Genomic DNA, 17,241 nt, shown 5'->3' on the forward strand with positions numbered 1-17,241 from the left:
ACAAACTCATAGTACTTTGTTTTTTTATTATTAAATAAGTATTTTATTAGCAGCACAAAGTCCAAAGTTGTAGTGAAGTAACGCCTTTCCCGTGGCTCCTTAAAGGCCTCTGCATCATGACATCACATTATGGATGCATTTGTCGTTCTGTTCTGGACATGACAAACACAATCTGCACACTTTGGGGTAAATCGGCTTGTACACCAGATAAAGAAACTCAGGTCATTTTCAATAGAAACCTCATCACAAGTTCCCCTGTGTACATTTGTAACACAAGAAGCTCCCGGGGTAAAACACAGGAGACCTCGGCCCTGGCGCCGCCTACACCCTGTGCAAACACGTGTGCCTTCTGAGGTGAAAAGGTGATAGATAATTACTATAAATTGTTGTTGACTGACATCTTCACTCAGACAAAAGGGCGGAATTGAGGAGCGTTGAAGTTTGTCGACTTTTAGTCCTTCTTGTGTCTCCCATTTGTGGAAAAAGTTTGGCCTTTACATCAGGAGTGTGGCACAACAGGTCATCTAGAGTGAGCTGGATAACTTGTCCAGCTTGTTCAAGCCGAGACAATATCTGGTTCATTTCAGTTCTATCAGGTCTATCTCCACAGTGTACACGAACATAATCCACCTGTAACACACGCTACAATAAGAACACAAAGACGCACACTTTAAGGACGCACTTTTACATTGCATTTCACATACCACTTCTTGAGAAAATTCTTGCTTTCTAATCAATGCAGGGGCTTTACGCGAAGTAGCCGCCATAAGAACTGAGGACACTTCTTCGACCTCCCCTGACATGGCCAGTGTCAAGACCTAAAGAGTAAAAGGTTTTTAACAAACAGTATTTGGTGTAATTTAATACCAGCATGATTTATTCAAGTTTGCACTCACTTTCAGATTTTTACATAACCTTCCCTCCGTATTGATAATTCTGGAAAACAAACACTGTGCCATCGCAGTGTCATTCTAGAGGAAGAAAGTAAATCACATTTTAAAATACCACTCCTCAGTGTGTAGCTCAGTGTGCAGAGCAGTGTTAATTTTGACAACATATTTAATTTAGTTTTAGTCTTAGTCTTTTGACTAAAATGTAATTTAATTTTAGTCGAGATTTAGTCGAAAAAATCTTTACAATTTTAGTCTAGATTTAGTCGACTAAAACTGCATGTCTATTTAGTCGACTAAATTTAAGACTAATTTAGTCGACTTTGCATTTAAAATATTAATGATAATCATATTTAATCTGGTTCCTCTGCTTCATGGAGCTGCTCCACATGAACAAAGCTCAGAGCTGATCCTTTGGCAGAGAATTTACATGATCTGAGGCTCTTTCAGACGCTCAATAGAAGTTTGGATGATTTTAGTCTCTCCTTTTCATTTTTATTTAGTCTTATTTTAGTCGACTAAAATATCTGGACATTTTAGTCATAGTTTTAGTCTCATGAGAAACTTTTAATTTAGTTTTAGTCGTCAAAAATATCACTTTGACTAAAATTAAGACTAATTATTTTAGTCGACGAAATTAACACTGGTGCAGAGACAGCTCTGACCTGCTGAAGAGCCAGCGCTATGCCAAAGCAGTAAGCATGTCGAGGAACCAGGCGCCCCTTGGTTTGGCTTTCCTCGATCAGAGAAATACAGATCTTGTAGGACTCTGGTGTATTCTGGGAAGAAAGAACAAAAACAGAACCGGGAATTAAACATTGTGAATTACAGGTCACTGTCTGTTTCATCAGTTACTATAGTCAAAGGCTACTTTCAGTTCAGTTTCTTTAGTAATCTGTGCTTTAGGATCAGGAGAATAGAAATGTGGATTTGGCTTCATCATAGACACACCGGGGCAGACGGGCTGTGTCCATTCTGGAACAGCACAGAATTACCACTGGCTCTAGGGTTCCCGGTCTGCCTCTACACTTTTACTTAACCTCTTAACCCCCCGCCTTAACTGAGCTTTACCCAAATCTGAAAATGGAACAAAAATCTGGCGGAAAAGCAAGGCTATAATCCGGTGTGGCTTGTTTACATGCATGAGGTGAGACCCATGTATGTTCATTAACATGCACTGTCCTGACCAAATAAACCAATAAATACGTAAACAAAAACGCAACGCAAAAGGTGACAAAAACAAAGCAACTGAAAAAAAGCAACAAAATGGCCACAAAAACAAAATAAAAACGTAACGAAAAAGTGACAAAAACACAATGAAAAAGGTGATGAAAAAGCAACACTTCCTTTTTCTTTTCCTTTCTCACGACAGAAATAATGAAAAAGCTGTTCTACAAATTAAAAACCTGTTGGGCCAAATGTGGATTTGCAGAAAAACTACCAGAGGTCTTACGTTTTCCTGCAGATCCAAGCGTAACATACAATTACAACATTTTAGGTGTAATTAAATCCAACATGAAACAGTTGGACAGAGGGAAAGTGTTTTTTGGGGGGGTAATATATAAATTAACCAACATTTGAGGCGTTGGCCAGTTTTAAAATCTTGCAAAGAACCAACATACATTTACAGATGTGATGTCTGATTAAAAAGCTGAATATGTCGTTACCAGTTTATAACAGATGCCAAATGCCAGTATCAGTGTGGCTTTATTCAACACAATGTTGTAGATTTGCATTGTTCTTAGCACTTCCAGCGCATCTGTAAAGGACCAAAATCACAATCACAACCACATCATTACAAATAATGATGTTAAATGTTACTTACCCTCATAGGCACCCTTTAAAAAGAGCATGTTTATGCAAATGTTAAAGGAGGTGGTGTCATTGAAGAAACCTTTCAAAGTCTGTTAAGACAAAAAAGTGTCAGTCAGTATGTGAATATTGACCAAAACAAAATATATGACCAGTTACCGTATCTGTAATCGCAGCAGCTGCCATCTCCTCAAAACCCAGCTCAAAACACAGCCTCATAAAGAGAGGCCCGAAAATGAACTCTCCGTATGCCACGTTTGGATTCTCTGAATGGTACCTGTGCAGGACAACATAGGCTTATCTTTAAGAAAACAACAATCACACGTCACGTCTTCCATACCTGTAAATTGCCTCCCTGGCCACGCCCATGTCGTCAGGTGTCTGGCATAAGTGGAGAAGACGCTTTAGGTCATCCTGCAGAATCATATCTTTTCTCTGCAACTTTTCATTGAAACGCTGAACAAAATGTCCTGCAGATGAATGATAAAGCTCTGTGATATTTGTTTTGGTCCTTTCAGTCCATACATTGTTGTGAACAGCATGTCTGAGGCACCACCTTGTGTTCCTTCGATAAGATGAACTGCTGCCAACTTTTTCAGCTGAAAGTCTTGCAATTTAATCACATCTTCTGTCAAAAGATGACGTTTCACTGCAAAAATGTGTTATTACAAGATATTAGAGAAACAGTGTTATACAAGTCCAGAATACTCAAGGCAAAAGGCAAGGCAACTCAGTGCGCCATACAAGCACGACTTTGTGCCACTCTTCAGCTGCAGCTCGCACGAGTATCACGAAACCTTTGGACCTTCATGTTGGTTTACCTTGTACGCAGCTGCTCCTCCAGCCTGAGTGTAAAAACCCGCAGAGAACTCCTTTAGAAGACTCGTATAATGAGGACGCACAACGTTTAGAAAGCCTTCCCAGCGCCATGGTCTCAGACTGAACCAACATCAAGGACAAAAGGGGGGGTCATGAACATTTCACACCCACAGTTGTTTAAGTATGAGAAACAATCAAAGGGAATATGTGAAGTAAACCACGGCTCCGGGAATTCAGACGTAATCTCAAACAACTCTGATAATATACGTGTCAATAACAGGCGCGTGCTTTTCTGTAACACCATCTCCCCCGTATGTATTGGTATGATCCAACATGTCAGCGCACTGCATGGTCAGCAAGCGTTTGGTCAATATCAACAACATTAGCTCAACAATAGGCTACGTGTTAGTTTTAGTGTGTACAGCTTTTTCTTCGTAGTAAAGCAAGTGCAGTAGAATATATTTTAGTTTTATTACGTGTTCAGGGTTTGGTGTATCCAGCAGGTGGTGCTGCTGAGTAAGTTTTCTTCTAAATATACTGTCAATGATGTGAACACGAGACACTGCACTTTTTTTGTCAATTTTTTTTGTCAACAAGGCCTATGATGAAAAGTGCACCATATTTACTGTGAACTATGGAGCTCCAAGTGAAGATCCGGTTAGTGACAATCTCACTTTTATCTTTCATATTCTTTGAAAATAATAATATTTAAAAATAAATAAATTTATATAAAATAAAATAATAATATCATAATAATCATAACAATAATAATACAATTCTGCCTGGGTATGTAAACTTTTGAGCATGTATATTGTATATTCTTTATTAGTAGTTGCAGCTTTAAAAATCGACAACTAATCTATTATTGAAATAAATGACAGCTATTTTAGTCATCGATTTATCGTAACACAGACTCAGATAGAAAAATGACATGACAATTATATATTTTTGTGGAAACCTACTGTTTTTAAAGTTAGGGTCTGTGGTATCACATAATCGTTTGCTGCAGCAGCATTAGTTAGTTTAACATAGGGCGATATGGCCTGAAAGCTAAAGTCTTGCTTTGCTCTGCCCATTCTCTCGCGTCTTGTCACTACAGGAAAAGTCCAGCTTGATTTGGTGCTGAATTTTGTCTTGGGCAGAGTTTGGCCTTTTTTCGTTCATACATTTAACTCCAGTTTATGACTAATGACTAATGTGTTCTTTATTAAAAAGTCATATAGTTTTGTAACTCGTTACTTTTGTAATACGTTAACAGTGATTGCTACAACATGGCGTCAGTTCATTAACATGTTTAACATGTTGGTGTAAACTCCACTCTTAACACTTTTAATTGCAAAGGTTTCCACTCTTTTTCACACTTTTTTGTTGCTTTTTCAACACGTTTTTATGTTTTTTGGTCACTTTTTTGTTGTGTTTTTGAAAACGCAACAAAAATGTGACGAAAATGTGACAAAAAAAAACGAGGAAAGAGCTTTGGCTTTAGCTTTCAAATGAGGTGTTACATCTGCCTACAGGGTGTAAACTCTCAGGTTATGAAGCTTTTAGATTTGGGTCTAAGCATGCAATGCAGGAATGCTGCAATTTATTATATTTTACCTAGATTGGTGAAAAGACTTTTCTGCCACATAACGCTGTGTCAAACTGTGACATTAAGCTTGAGATATTCCTATTATCATCATCTCATTAGTGAACAAATGGAAACATGTGACTGTGATTCCCATTTGTACAGAAAGCAGGAGTGGCGCCGCTTGCCGTGCACACAGGGTTTTAAATTAGCATCTTCTGAGCGTTTTGTGTTTTAAAATATTTAGACAATTATATTTTCCCACTAGAGAAAACAAACAAGCAAACATGAATTTATTGAAGTTTTTATTTTGCTGTGGTCTTTTGGGCATTTGTTTACCTGTTCTCCGTACAGAAATATTGCAACACACACATCTGTAAGCTTTAACAAACACTAGTTGCATATGATGCACACGTTACATATGGATTCAGGGGCAGGTGGTGGATTGAAGAGTACAAGACTAATACTATATAGCTGCTGACAAACATGGTTAAAGATCTGCACACAGGTGTGGAGAAAGGCAGAGAAGAGTTGAAAGTGAAAAACAAACAGAGAAAGCCATTAGACTTGAGGAGTCTGTTAGTTTGTTGCTGTTGATGACATAGTGGTCATAATATATTATGTTGATACCCTATTGGAAAAATGATTTCTGATCTGAATCCTTGCCGAGTGAATGACAACAAATAAATGTATTTTCTGCAACTTTTATCGTTAAAGTTTGAACCTTACAGTAGAGCTCAAAGTAAGCCAGAATGAAAATCCTGCTGTTTTGTCATGTTTCTGTGGTGTTTAATAATATATTGTGGTCAACAAGAGAAGGTCCAACTGTTTTCTACAATTGGCATTAATGTCCATAATGGTTTTCAAAAAGCCATGTAACAGAAAGAATCATCATTCAGTTCCCCCTCGATAATTTCGCTGTGATTATACCAACTCAATTACAAAAACTCAAATGCTGCTTTGTTGTTTTAGATTTGGTGTCCATGGACCTGCTAATCGCATTGTGGATTTCTACAAATGTTCTGCATTACATGTGACCTCAATGCTCAAGAATGTTATAACCAATCTCTCTGTATGCTCTTACCAAACTACAAGGCATCCACTTAATCTAAAAATAAGCCACTGTAGTAGAACGTTAGTGAAGGCTTGAGATTTACAGGTTATATCTTTTGAGGAACCTGGGTGCCCAAAGATTTGCGTGGGTGCTCGAGCCCCACAGCACCCACAGGAGCGGCGCATATGGTAGCTTCTGAGTGCATGAAAAAGCTTCATACATTTAATACAGCTCGAAAAGCCCTGTTATAGATCATTTATAATAGCAAGCCAACATCTGTCCTTAAAGTAAGTAACTAACTAGTAACTAAGTAACTAAGTAAAGTCCAATCGTATGGTTGTATAAATTGCTAATCAAACACACTTTAAAAACGGAGACGTTTTGTAGAGGCCTGTTGAAATTGGCACAGTTTCAAATAAATAAAAAAATACAATAACAATAAGACAATAAGAAAAAACAATAACATTATCTTCCTAACAAGCACAATAAATATAAATAAATACATTCCAAATAAATAATGAACTTTACATGAGCAGCGGGAAATAAAAAAAACAATATTAAAGCCATTTATAAAACAAATGTTAGACCTTCTTGTACATCTTGTATGGTCTTGACAACCTACATTCATTTAGCCTCCCTAAGCAGGTAACAATAGCCTGATGTCTGAAGTCCTTTGTTGCAAAACTAGTCATAATTCACAAAAAAATGTCTTACCAGGATTTTTAGCACTTTTTATTACTGTTATATTGTGTCTGTGGGTTATGTTTTCTGATTACATAGGTTTATGATCTGTTTTAGAGTTGGTATGAGTTGCTTTCTTCTCTATTGTATTGTTGTACATTAATGTATTTCATAATCAAGATTCCCTATCGTGTCACACTGAAGCCATCGATTCACAACCTTACATTTCGATTTTACAAGCGGGAAAAGACTCATCCTGCATAACAACGGTGCTGCTGCTGGCCAGAACCATGATGTTCAGTTCTTGTTGTTTGTCGTGAGTTTCCTGGTACCACTCCCTCAGGACATCAGTGTCATGCGTCGGAATGAGAGTAACCTGAAAAAGAAGTTTGTTTTTTAACTTTTCAATGTACATCCCTCATCAGACTAGAAATCAGAATCAAAAAACATACTTGCATATTGTGTTCCCAATGGGCCTTTCCTTCGAGCAGAGCATCAAGGACTCCCTTACTCGGCTCCTGAGCCGTCTGGTTGTTGCCACTGATAACATAATAAGATGACCGCACACACTTGAAGAAGTCAGCGTCCACATTCTTGGCACTGCAATGATTAGGGATGTACACTAAGTCCATGTACATAGGTGGACAGTTGAGTTGAGATGTTCCACTGGATCCCTTTCCACTACCTTAAAAAGAAGAATCATCATGTATTGGTATTTAACATGTAGCAAAATAGATCTAGACCAGTGGTTCTCAACAGGTGGGTCGATCATTGTAATTTTTGATGGAAAGAGTTATGGTCAACGGCTATTAAATAATTAAATTAAATTGACAATGCGTTGATGGTGGGTCCCGAAGGCACAGTTGAGAGACCCTGCTCTAGACAAGTGGTTCTCAACTGGTGGAGCTTCGGGACCCAAATTAATTATTAATTTCAATTTATAACAAAAAACATTTTCAGTTTAGCCCTGTTTTAAAAATATAGAATTAAAAAACAATTTCATTACAAAGTTCTGTTTATTCAAGCATTTATTTTTGGGGTTGACTATGAAAACAATTTATAAACAATTCTTCTGGCAACAACCCTCGACCCCCGATCCACCGGTTGAAAACCACAGCTCTGCACAGAGTACTTACCTGTGGCACTTTTTACTCCTCGAGATGCAGAAGTGTTGGTTGCATTTTTAGCGTCTTTTCCTTCACCGAGACCTTTCTTATGCGATACAGTCTTTGTGTCCTTGGCCTTTGGAGAAGCAGTCTTACTCGCTGGTGTAGACTTCTTTGACATCTTTTTCTTCTGGGGTTTTTCGCTCCCAACAGTGTTTGAATTTTCTTCCGCCTTCAGAGCTTCTGGATCCACCATACACACATCATGGTGCCCAGGTGATGGAGAAGAGTCCCTGACTGCCACTGGAGGTGGGTCTACATGTCTGTAAGTGAGGGTCCTGTCCGTGGGCAGCGTTTCAGAGTCATCTTCTGAGTCTATATTAGCATCTGCTGTGATCGAGGGGCACTCCTCTGTCCCGGGAGGAACATCTGAATCAGTCTGGGAGGGTGCAGAGTCACTGAGGGATGTGGGTGGGGTTTCTTCACATTGCTTTGAAGACAGCTTTCCTCCTGGGGGTCGGGAACCACCCCCAGATTTTGCCATAGGCTTGTCTTCGTCTAAGGTGCTCTCTTCACCAATGAAATAGTCCAGGGGGGTGGGGTTGATGAAAGATGGAGACAGCTCGGTCTTTGGGTGACGGAACTCGCACGATGAGACCAGGCAGAGGTCAACATCTGTTTTAGAGGAACCGCAATGACTTTGCTTGTCAGATGCTGGGTCCTTAGTGTCACCTGGCGCAAGTGGATCAAACGTGAGAGGAAGAGTAGTGGGGGAAGGAATTTTGGATAAAGATTTTCTTTCCGGTGAAGATTCTGTGTACATAAATGGGTTACAATCTTTTTCTGGTGAAAGATTTACGTCTTTCTCATAGTCAATTGGAGAATGCACTTTTGGAGGTGTGGGACAGTCAACCTTTTCATCTGTGACTGTCTTTTTATCAATATTTTCCACCGGAGATGAGTCTGAACTGAGGTTGTCTTTAGCTAGTGGATCTTCAACCAGTGGAGAAGGGTCATTTGAAAGATTGACAGAGGCCATTGGCTGGGCACTTGAAGACCTTTCTGTCTGTTCCACCACATTCTGAGTCAAATCTGTCAATTGGCAGGGTGTTGTGACAGAAGGAGTGGACTGAGAGGCTTCTGAGGGAGTAGCAGAGGTTGCACGAGCATCACATTCTTCAAAAGGCACTGATTTATCTTTAGTAGGACTGTACTCCCCTGACGGTTTGATGTCTTGTCTGCCTGATGGACTAAAGTCAACCTCAGTGGGGCCATTTTCTGTTGCATGTGGCCTGCTCCCTTGTAGCGGATGCTCTGGTGACTGCTTACTAAAGTCCAAAGCAAGGGAATGGTCAGGTGACTCTTGGTCAAACTCTACAGACATTATTGAGTTCTCTGGGGATCTTGGATCCATCTGTGCTTGAATTTTACCTTTTGGTGAGATATCTGGAGAAATTGACATTGGCCGTGGGCTATCTTCTTTTGTAGGAGATCCTTCAGTTTCATGAAATGTAGTTGGGGTCTGAACCACAGACACTGAGAGTGAGTCATCCACTTCTGTTGAATGTGGAGAGCCAACTTCGGCGTGAAGTGAACGAGAGTCAGTGGTGGGCTCTGGGAGGGAGCTTGTCGCTAATGAAGCTGTCGAGGCTGAAGCCAGATGAGAGAATGTATCTTCTGCCACCACTTCCTCCAAAGGAGTGCCTGACTTATCTGATGTTGTTCCTTCAGAAATCGACATTTTACTTTCCTCTTTCAGTGTTGTAAAATTATTGTTGTCTGTTTCATGTCTGCATGCTGATGAGTGCTGATTGTCATCATTTTTCTTTTGTCCAATGGGAAGTGTTGTGTCCTTATCGCTTGGTTGGGTAATTTGGCTTGTCAAAGAAATGTTTTGTGGTGCACATGCCACCTTCTCAGTGGATTGTTGTGGTTCCTCGGGATCAGGGGTAACTCTAGAGAAATCCTCCTTATCGCTAATGACTTCCACAATAACAGGACCCTGCACTGTCACCTCTTCACCATCTGGAGGTAGGGGGCCTGTTTTCTCATCAACTGGAGATTGGTAGTAAGGTGTGTGTCCAGAGGACTGGGGAGAGGATGTTCCTTCCAACGTTTTGTCTTCTGGACTTGCCTTTGCCAATGTGGTTGACAGTTCTATTGCAGCAGCAAAATTTGAAGAACCTTCAACATTGTCTTGCTTGCTTTCCGCAGAGGGAGACCATATGAAAGGGGATGAAGGGGAATGTGACCCATCATAATCTTGTTCCTTGGATTCATGTACTGTTTTCTCTTCGACCTCTTTAATTAATTTGTCATCTTCTAGTAATGAACATGGTGATATTGTTGAAGCAGACACATTATAGTCATGTCCTTCAGTGGCATCACTATGGGATCTATTGTATACAGACAGGCATTGAGGTGGAGAAAGTTGCTGTTTGTCAACTTCTTCAGATGGTGATGTTTCCAGATTTACAATATCCTGTGTGGGCGATTCATCATTGGCGGTTTCTTCACTCATGGCGTCTTTGGGTGTTGACATGTCATCCAGGGCTGTGGGCACACTGGAGATCTCAATTGTGGACTGGGTAAGACCAGAGGTGACAGTAAAATCTTCAGGTTGTTCATCTCTGTTCTCGTCATCTGACACTGAGTTCTCAAAGCCAACTGGTATCATTTCGTCATGGATAGATGCAGCTGGGGAAATCGGTGACGAAACCTTGTGTGTTTCTGGTGCAAACTGTTGTACTCCTACTTGTACTATCTCTATAGACTGAAGCTCCACTTTCTTATTTGTCACATCATCATCATTTGCAATATTTCCAAGGTGTTCATCTTCAGAAGGCTTTTGACTGCTTGATTCTTCTTGTGGTTCATAAACCTCTTCTATATCATGCTTTTCTTCAGAGTTTATTTCCTCAAATGTTTCTGTCATAACTGTTCCCTCATCTTCAAACTTTTCACATGTGCTGCCATTAATTTTTCCTTTAACGATTTGATCATCTGGAGATACACTGTTTCCTTCAACTTCAGTCAAGGTGATACCATCATCAACACTTTCTAATGCTTCTGGTGATTCTTTGGTCTGTTTTATATGTTCTCTTTGGATAATTTCTTCTCCGAGTGGTTCTTGCACTGTAACCTCATCTTCTGTAAGAAGCTCTGCCCTGAATTCCTCAAAGTCTTTAGTTAGGTCTTCCGGTGAGGACATCAGCGACCTCTCCACCTCTGGATCATCTGCCACTTGATCATCTGCGATTGGATAGTCTGCAACTGGCTCATCTGTGATTAGATCGTCTGCGACTGGATCGTCTGCGACTGGCTCATCTGTGATTAGATCGTCTGCGACTGGATCGTCTGCGATTAAATCATCTGCGATAGGATCGTCAGCGACTGGATCATCTGCAATTAGATCGTCTGCGATTGGATCGTCTGCGACTGGATCGTCTGCGATTGGATCGTCTGCGACTGGATCGTCTGCGACTGGATCGTCTGCAACTGGATCGTCTGTGACTGGAGCTTTAATGTCATCTGCTTTGCTACTGGTTGTGCTCAACTCTTTCTTTGCTGACTTTGATTCGCTCTTTTCCTTTGATTTTGATGCCGCCCCTAACTCTTTTTTCTGTGTTTTTGGTTTTGACGCTACATTCTTTGCCTCAGCCACATTCTTTTTTAAATTTTTTAAGGGCTTCTTCAAGTCTTTCTTTAGTTCTTTCTTGTCGTCACTCACTGAGGACTCTTTCTTTGTGTCCTTTTTAATGATTTTTTTGGTCGTTTTTACTTCTGGTTTTGATGTGTCATCCTTTTTTACAGCATCCTTTTTGATCTCTTTCTTATTTTCCAGTAATTTCTTGGGTTCCTTCTTGAGGACCTTCTCTGTTTTAGGTCTTACCTCAAATTTCTTCTTTTCAGCGGCATCACTTTTGGCTAGTGATTCCACCTTCACCTTTTCTTTCTTGACGAGGACTTTGTCTTTTTTCTCTATCTTTTGTGTTTTTTCATGTGCCAGATCTACGCCTGGTTTGTTTTTTTCTGGAGGTTCCTCTTTTGACTCTTTCCTCCCTGTCTTAACCGCTGCTGGCTTTGCACCAGACTTTAAGCTCTCTCTGCTGTCTGCCCTATGTTTCATCTTGGCCTGCTTAAGAATTGGCGTTGACGGCACACTTGAAGCTACTCCTTTTTGGGTCACAATTGGTTGCTTCAAAAAGTCCAAGTGCTTCAGCTTTTCCAGGCCCTCAAAGATGTGTTTTTGGGTCGCATTTCCAGGGAAGAGAACACGTACAACCTTATCTGAAGGATTTGCCGGGTGCCAAACAATGAGTGAAGAGATAGATGTCAAATACGAAACAGGGTATTCAGATTCTTTCTTATTCGGTAGAAGAATAGAGGCTGTGTCCTTTTCAGTGCCTTTCCAGTGTTTCATGAAGTGTTGCATCTCCTTACTGTTTTTTGATGGATTTAACACATACATCTCAAGTTTTCCGACACCCATTTTTTGGAATAGTATGACTGGCTCTATAATGTTTCCAACAGGTCTTTGTAAAGGCTCAACTCTCAAATTCAGCTTTGCAAGTAACTGTTGTGTCATTGTGACTTCATCAAGAGTTCGACGCACTCTGGAATTTGGTTCAGGATTATCCAAGCTTTCTGGTAGATTTACAAACACAACACCGATATCTGGAGAAATCATGTTATTTGTCCAGTCACTATTTGCTGTAGATCCTTGTGACTGTTCTTCCTCAAACTCTGCCACTTTTCTCTGTAGCATACTGTTAATGCCTGGCAAGTTTTCGTCTCCAATATGAGTCAGAAGAATTGAGTCCACCCTGTCTAGATGTCTTACAAGTTTCCAAAAGCATGATTTTCTGTCAGAGCCACCATTGATGAGCATGTTAAAACCATTTACTGCGAAGAGAGCTGAGTCGCCTCGGCCACCGGGGAAAATGTAGCAGCATGGTTTGGAGAGTTTGAGGAAGCCACCCGATGTTGGTGGTTCTAGCAAGTCAAAGGGTGCTGGGATTTCGACGGACTCAAATAAATACTCGGTGAACTCTGAGAGACCCTCCATTTCAGGAAGTATGAGCACAGAGTTTAATTTCATATTAATAAAGTCTTGTAGATTGTGTTTTTCCAAGTTTGAGTTTTTCCAGTCACCTTGATCTGGACAAGAGAGAGTCAGGTTTGCTTTGTTTGCTGGGTGAATTGTGCTGAGCAGCTCCCCAATCTAAAGGTGGAGAAAAGGCACAAATGTACAATATACATGAAGTTTATCATAAAGTCAGATCCATTTAAGAATGTACTCTATACATACAGAGAAATATATACTTACTTCTTGGTCAGTAAATATGTCAATAAAATTGTAAAAAGAGAATGATCCGGACTGAAGAATAAGCTCCCCAGTGTTTTCAGAGCACTGTCCTGAGAGAACTAAAAGCTTGTGTCTAGCCGTGTCTGAAATCATCAAACGGACCTGAAAAATAAGATGATGTTAGATTTGAGTAAAGGCAATCAAGTTCTAAAATTAAAATGGAAAACAAAGCCAATCTTTAGCTGCAGCTAATTCTGAGAGTAGACTTTAATTATGCATGACTGGCATGGTTTGACCTCAGCCAGCCAGTATCAGGCAGCAAGCTAAATGGATTGGGAATGTCATTTGGCTTTAATTCAAATGTAATAAAATAACAATAACAAATAAATCAAAAATATTGATTAAAGAAGTAGTGATGTTCCCTTTCTAAAAAACAAAAATAAATATAATTTTGCTTGTGAATGACTCACCTCTGTGCTGACTGCTTCATCTGAAGGGTTGATGAGCACCACTGTTTCCAGGACAGTGCTTTTATGATGAAGAATTCTTTGCCCTAAAAGAAAGAAAGAGTTACTACAGTAAACACAATAATATTATTACAATGCATGAAATTCCATAGTTATAAAGGCTTTATTGTGTCCAGTATTCTTAAAGTAAAACTAATTCAGAACAATCACAACAAATGTGAGGTTTTCAGCTCATACTGACACTAGAGCACATGAAAAGGCACTGCTATGATTTTTCGCGTCTGGGTCAATGTGGACAGATAAAAAATGTCCTGCAGGGAGGTTCATAATCGATCAAAGTTTTTAATTATGTTAATTTGTTACATTCATCAAGTCAACAGGCATTAGGACATACATGACTATCCAGAAGCCGTCTTCACAAATCATTAGCCTACTCATCTAGCGCTGTGACACATTGCCTGAAATATTACAAGAAATCATCTCTAGATTTTATCAAAGGATGAGGCCATAATAATCCACACAAGTGCACGCTGTAATTGTGTCCTTGGGCAAGACACTTCACCCAGCTTGCCATTTACAGTTTCTTATATTGTTCTTTTAACTTTACGTCTCATGGGCCCTGCCTGCACTGAAAACAATAAACTCCAAACACACCTTAAGTATCACATCTCCCAATCACAATAACACATGTGACTATGCCTTCTGTGCGAAGGCAATAATCAGACATGATGGAGGACACATTATTAACTTAATCATGATCTCCTCACATATAGTATTTGTCACACACAAAAAAATCGTAATTTCAAATTGTGCCTTAAGACTTCCTGTCTTTTCTTCCTTCACATTTGGTTTGTTTGTCTCATGGTTCTCATCAGCGGTCTTTCCTCTACCCGTATGGATAGCCACTTGCCACAGGGGATTTCACACTAATTACTCCCACACAAACTGTGTATCTTCAACACAACTGGGAAGGTACAGCACTAAGGGAGGACAAAAACAAAGGGCTATTTGCTTTTGTGGTGCCTTTGAGAATCTGTTTTATATGTTGCAATCTTGTCCGATGAAAGTCATAACCTACATGTTGAGAGCTGAGGCCTCCAGACTGTCACTGCCCTACTGCCCACTGAGACCACATGTCTCCCCTCCCTGATCTATTTTATGTGACCACTCCCTTACTGTGCCTCTGGAGCACAATGTAATAAATCACTGGTGTATCTGGAATTAGGTAATACAGTAAAACACAGTCTGAGATATGATACATCTGAAAAAAAAAATGCCATAAATACATATATTCTGTTACTCGCGAGGGTTGGAGAGTACCAGAATATATGTATTCATAATACATATTTAAAATACTCATTTTCAGTAACTGTATTCAGGTATTGATACTTTCATTTGATAGTATTTATAATACAGTAACCAAAAATCAAAGGAATACATTACACAGTCATTACATTTCAGCTTATTGCACAACATTATTAAGAAAGAACTTATAATGGCCTGTTTTTCGTCCGTGTTCCTCATTACTGGTAAAAGGTTGTTAACAGGTGTTCCAACAAGCATAGCTATGTTTTTAATTATAATTATTATAATAAAAATATAATGCATATATGTACCACATGCCAGTACCTATATATATATGTATATATATATATATATGTATGTATATATATATATATATATATATATATATATATATATATATATATATATGTGTGTATATATATATATATGTGTATATATATATATATATATATATATATATATATATGTGTGTATATATATATATATATATATATATATATATATATATATATATATATATATATATATATATATATATATATATATATATATATATGGTCCTGGCAACTGCTCAGGGACTTCGTCCTGTACTCTGGCATTACCTCTGACATCTGCAGAAAATCGAGCCGAGTGCCGAGAGACGAAGAGCTTGAGTTCCTGGTCCAGGTTGCAGTCAATAAGGTTGGTGTCCCATGACCGGATCCCTGGAAGATAAACATACGCCAATAAACATAAAAAGAAATAACTCAAATCAGAAGGAAATAGAAATGCATAACACATAGAGGCTACAGTAAACCTCATAAATCAAAGTTAACTTCACTTAGCCCAACTGTTTGTTTTTCTTTGATTCATTTAACATGACATCAGCACATTTGAAACCATGACTAATGCCTTATTGTGCTCCTTTCTGTCTGTCTGTTTGGCTACAGAGTGAATAACATTTGTTTCTTTCTGCTTTAACAAAACTAGAGACAGACTAGTTTCCAAAACCTATGCGCATAAGCAGATGATAGTTTGCCGTACGGACCGCAGTGCGCATTAGCCACGCCCACTAGCCGGTGTGATGTAGGATGGATGAGAGAGCTGGATGCTGCTGTGTGGGAGGGGGGCACGAAAAGAGAAATAAACTTCTCCTTTTTGTTATTCATTTCAAACTCCAATAAATGGGCCCATGCAATAGACTGTCTGGAAACAACAGAGAGAATAGAAAGGAACCTAAAACATAAACAACTCCCCACGGAATGAATCGATCGCAGGGGGAAAACAAAAGCCTGACGCACGTGATTTTAACCCAAGGAGACGCGCTGCAGGAGAATAAACGCACACAGCATTGGCACACGGCCAACACTGTTTTTACCTTATTAACCCGTATCAATAAACTGATGAATCACTGTGGTGTGATGAAACCGTTTTCGTAAAAAATCATTCCAATCTTCGGAAATGCCTTATGTGAAATACAACAGGCTGTCCTTATTAAATAAACTTAGGCTCTTAGCGAACGCAATGAGCTTCAAAGAAAGTGACAGGTGGAAAGCCGCACCAGGCAGTGGGGATGGGCAGTCTATAGCCTATGTTTTGGGAGACTGGGAGGGGCCACATCGACATCACTATATAGCCAAGGCTATTTAAGATTACGCTATACAGGCTATATGCAGATAAACTATGCATTCCTGTGTTTTGGAAACATGCAGCGCCGACCACAGCTACAGGGCCGTTTTACAATCTGTCAACACTAATGTAAACTTGGCCTCCACCCTGAGCCTCCACCCCACAGTATGACTCTTACCTTTCTCAATGTCTGCAATGGCACACTTCAGATGCTCCTCGTTAACCACCTCCCCGATCACCACGAGCAGGTAGAATTTGCTGTCATTGAAATGCTGTGAGGGACCGGAGGATGTTGGCGTCGTCCTAGTGTTGCTGGGGTTGTACAAAGTCTCCATCACATCTCCGGACTGGACCAGGGTAGCCATCTCCGCGCGCACAGTGTATCCCGACAGCGACAGCAGCAGATAGCAGCGACAGCACCTCCCTCCTCTCAAATCTATTCACTCAAGCAAGCAAAGCCGTGAAGGGGCTGAAAGGAGGGGCTTTTGCTTTATATACCGGCAGACATGGTGTCATCCTTGGTTGGTAACCAGGGAGAATGAGAAAGCCCGAATCTTCTTTTTGCACACTCACTCCACAACTGATGTCACGAGAAATCAAACGCCTCCGGAAGTATACAGCCTG

The 17,241-nt window shown here is 39.8% G+C and overlaps 2 protein-coding genes across 2 annotated transcripts; both read right to left on the reverse strand.

Annotated features, from left to right (window-relative positions):
• Window positions 1-352: 352 nt before the first annotated feature.
• ptcd2 (pentatricopeptide repeat domain 2) lies at window positions 353-3,633 on the reverse strand. Its single transcript, XM_079551686.1, has 10 exons — window positions 3,524-3,633; window positions 3,259-3,351; window positions 3,043-3,172; window positions 2,862-2,979; window positions 2,716-2,794; window positions 2,558-2,649; window positions 1,556-1,669; window positions 897-971; window positions 705-818; window positions 353-630 (listed from the first exon to the last, which is right to left on the reverse strand). Exons 1-10 carry the CDS (start codon window positions 3,630-3,632, stop codon window positions 403-405), a joined length of 1,152 nt encoding a protein of 383 aa, XP_079407812.1. The 5' UTR covers window position 3,633; the 3' UTR covers window positions 353-402.
• Window positions 3,634-6,233: 2,600 nt separating this feature from the next.
• map1b (microtubule-associated protein 1B) lies at window positions 6,234-17,196 on the reverse strand. Its single transcript, XM_079552568.1, has 7 exons — window positions 16,796-17,196; window positions 15,612-15,713; window positions 13,708-13,790; window positions 13,259-13,399; window positions 7,960-13,153; window positions 7,276-7,508; window positions 6,234-7,199 (listed from the first exon to the last, which is right to left on the reverse strand). The coding sequence occupies exons 1-7, from the start codon at window positions 16,980-16,982 to the stop codon at window positions 7,044-7,046; spliced, it is 6,096 nt and encodes a 2,031-aa protein (XP_079408694.1). The 5' UTR covers window positions 16,983-17,196; the 3' UTR covers window positions 6,234-7,043.
• Window positions 17,197-17,241: the final 45 nt, after the last annotated feature.

This window comes from Gobius niger (assembly GCF_951799975.1).
Source record: "Gobius niger genome assembly, chromosome: 2".
In the NCBI taxonomy this organism is placed as follows: Eukaryota; Metazoa; Chordata; class Actinopteri; order Gobiiformes; family Gobiidae; genus Gobius; species Gobius niger.

Excerpts from the sequence above, each read along its gene's own strand:
- ptcd2 (XM_079551686.1), bottom strand. The coding sequence starts at position 3,632 with ATGGCGCTGGGAAGGCTTTCTAAACGTTGTGCGTCCTCATTATACGAG. Across the intron at positions 2,980-3,042 it reads GCCAGGGAGGCAATTTACAG|GTACCATTCAGAGAATCCAA; the intron begins GTATGGAAGACG and ends TGTCCTGCACAG. Across the intron at positions 2,795-2,861 it reads CTGCTGCGATTACAGATACG|ACTTTGAAAGGTTTCTTCAA; the intron begins GTAACTGGTCAT and ends TTGTCTTAACAG.
- map1b (XM_079552568.1), bottom strand. The coding sequence starts at position 16,982 with ATGGCTACCCTGGTCCAGTCCGGAGATGTGATGGAGACTTTGTACAAC. Across the intron at positions 13,791-15,611 it reads ATTTTCTGCAGATGTCAGAG|GGCAAAGAATTCTTCATCAT; the intron begins GTAATGCCAGAG and ends TCTTTCTTTTAG. Across the intron at positions 13,154-13,258 it reads ACATATTTACTGACCAAGAA|ATTGGGGAGCTGCTCAGCAC; the intron begins GTAAGTATATAT and ends CTCCACCTTTAG.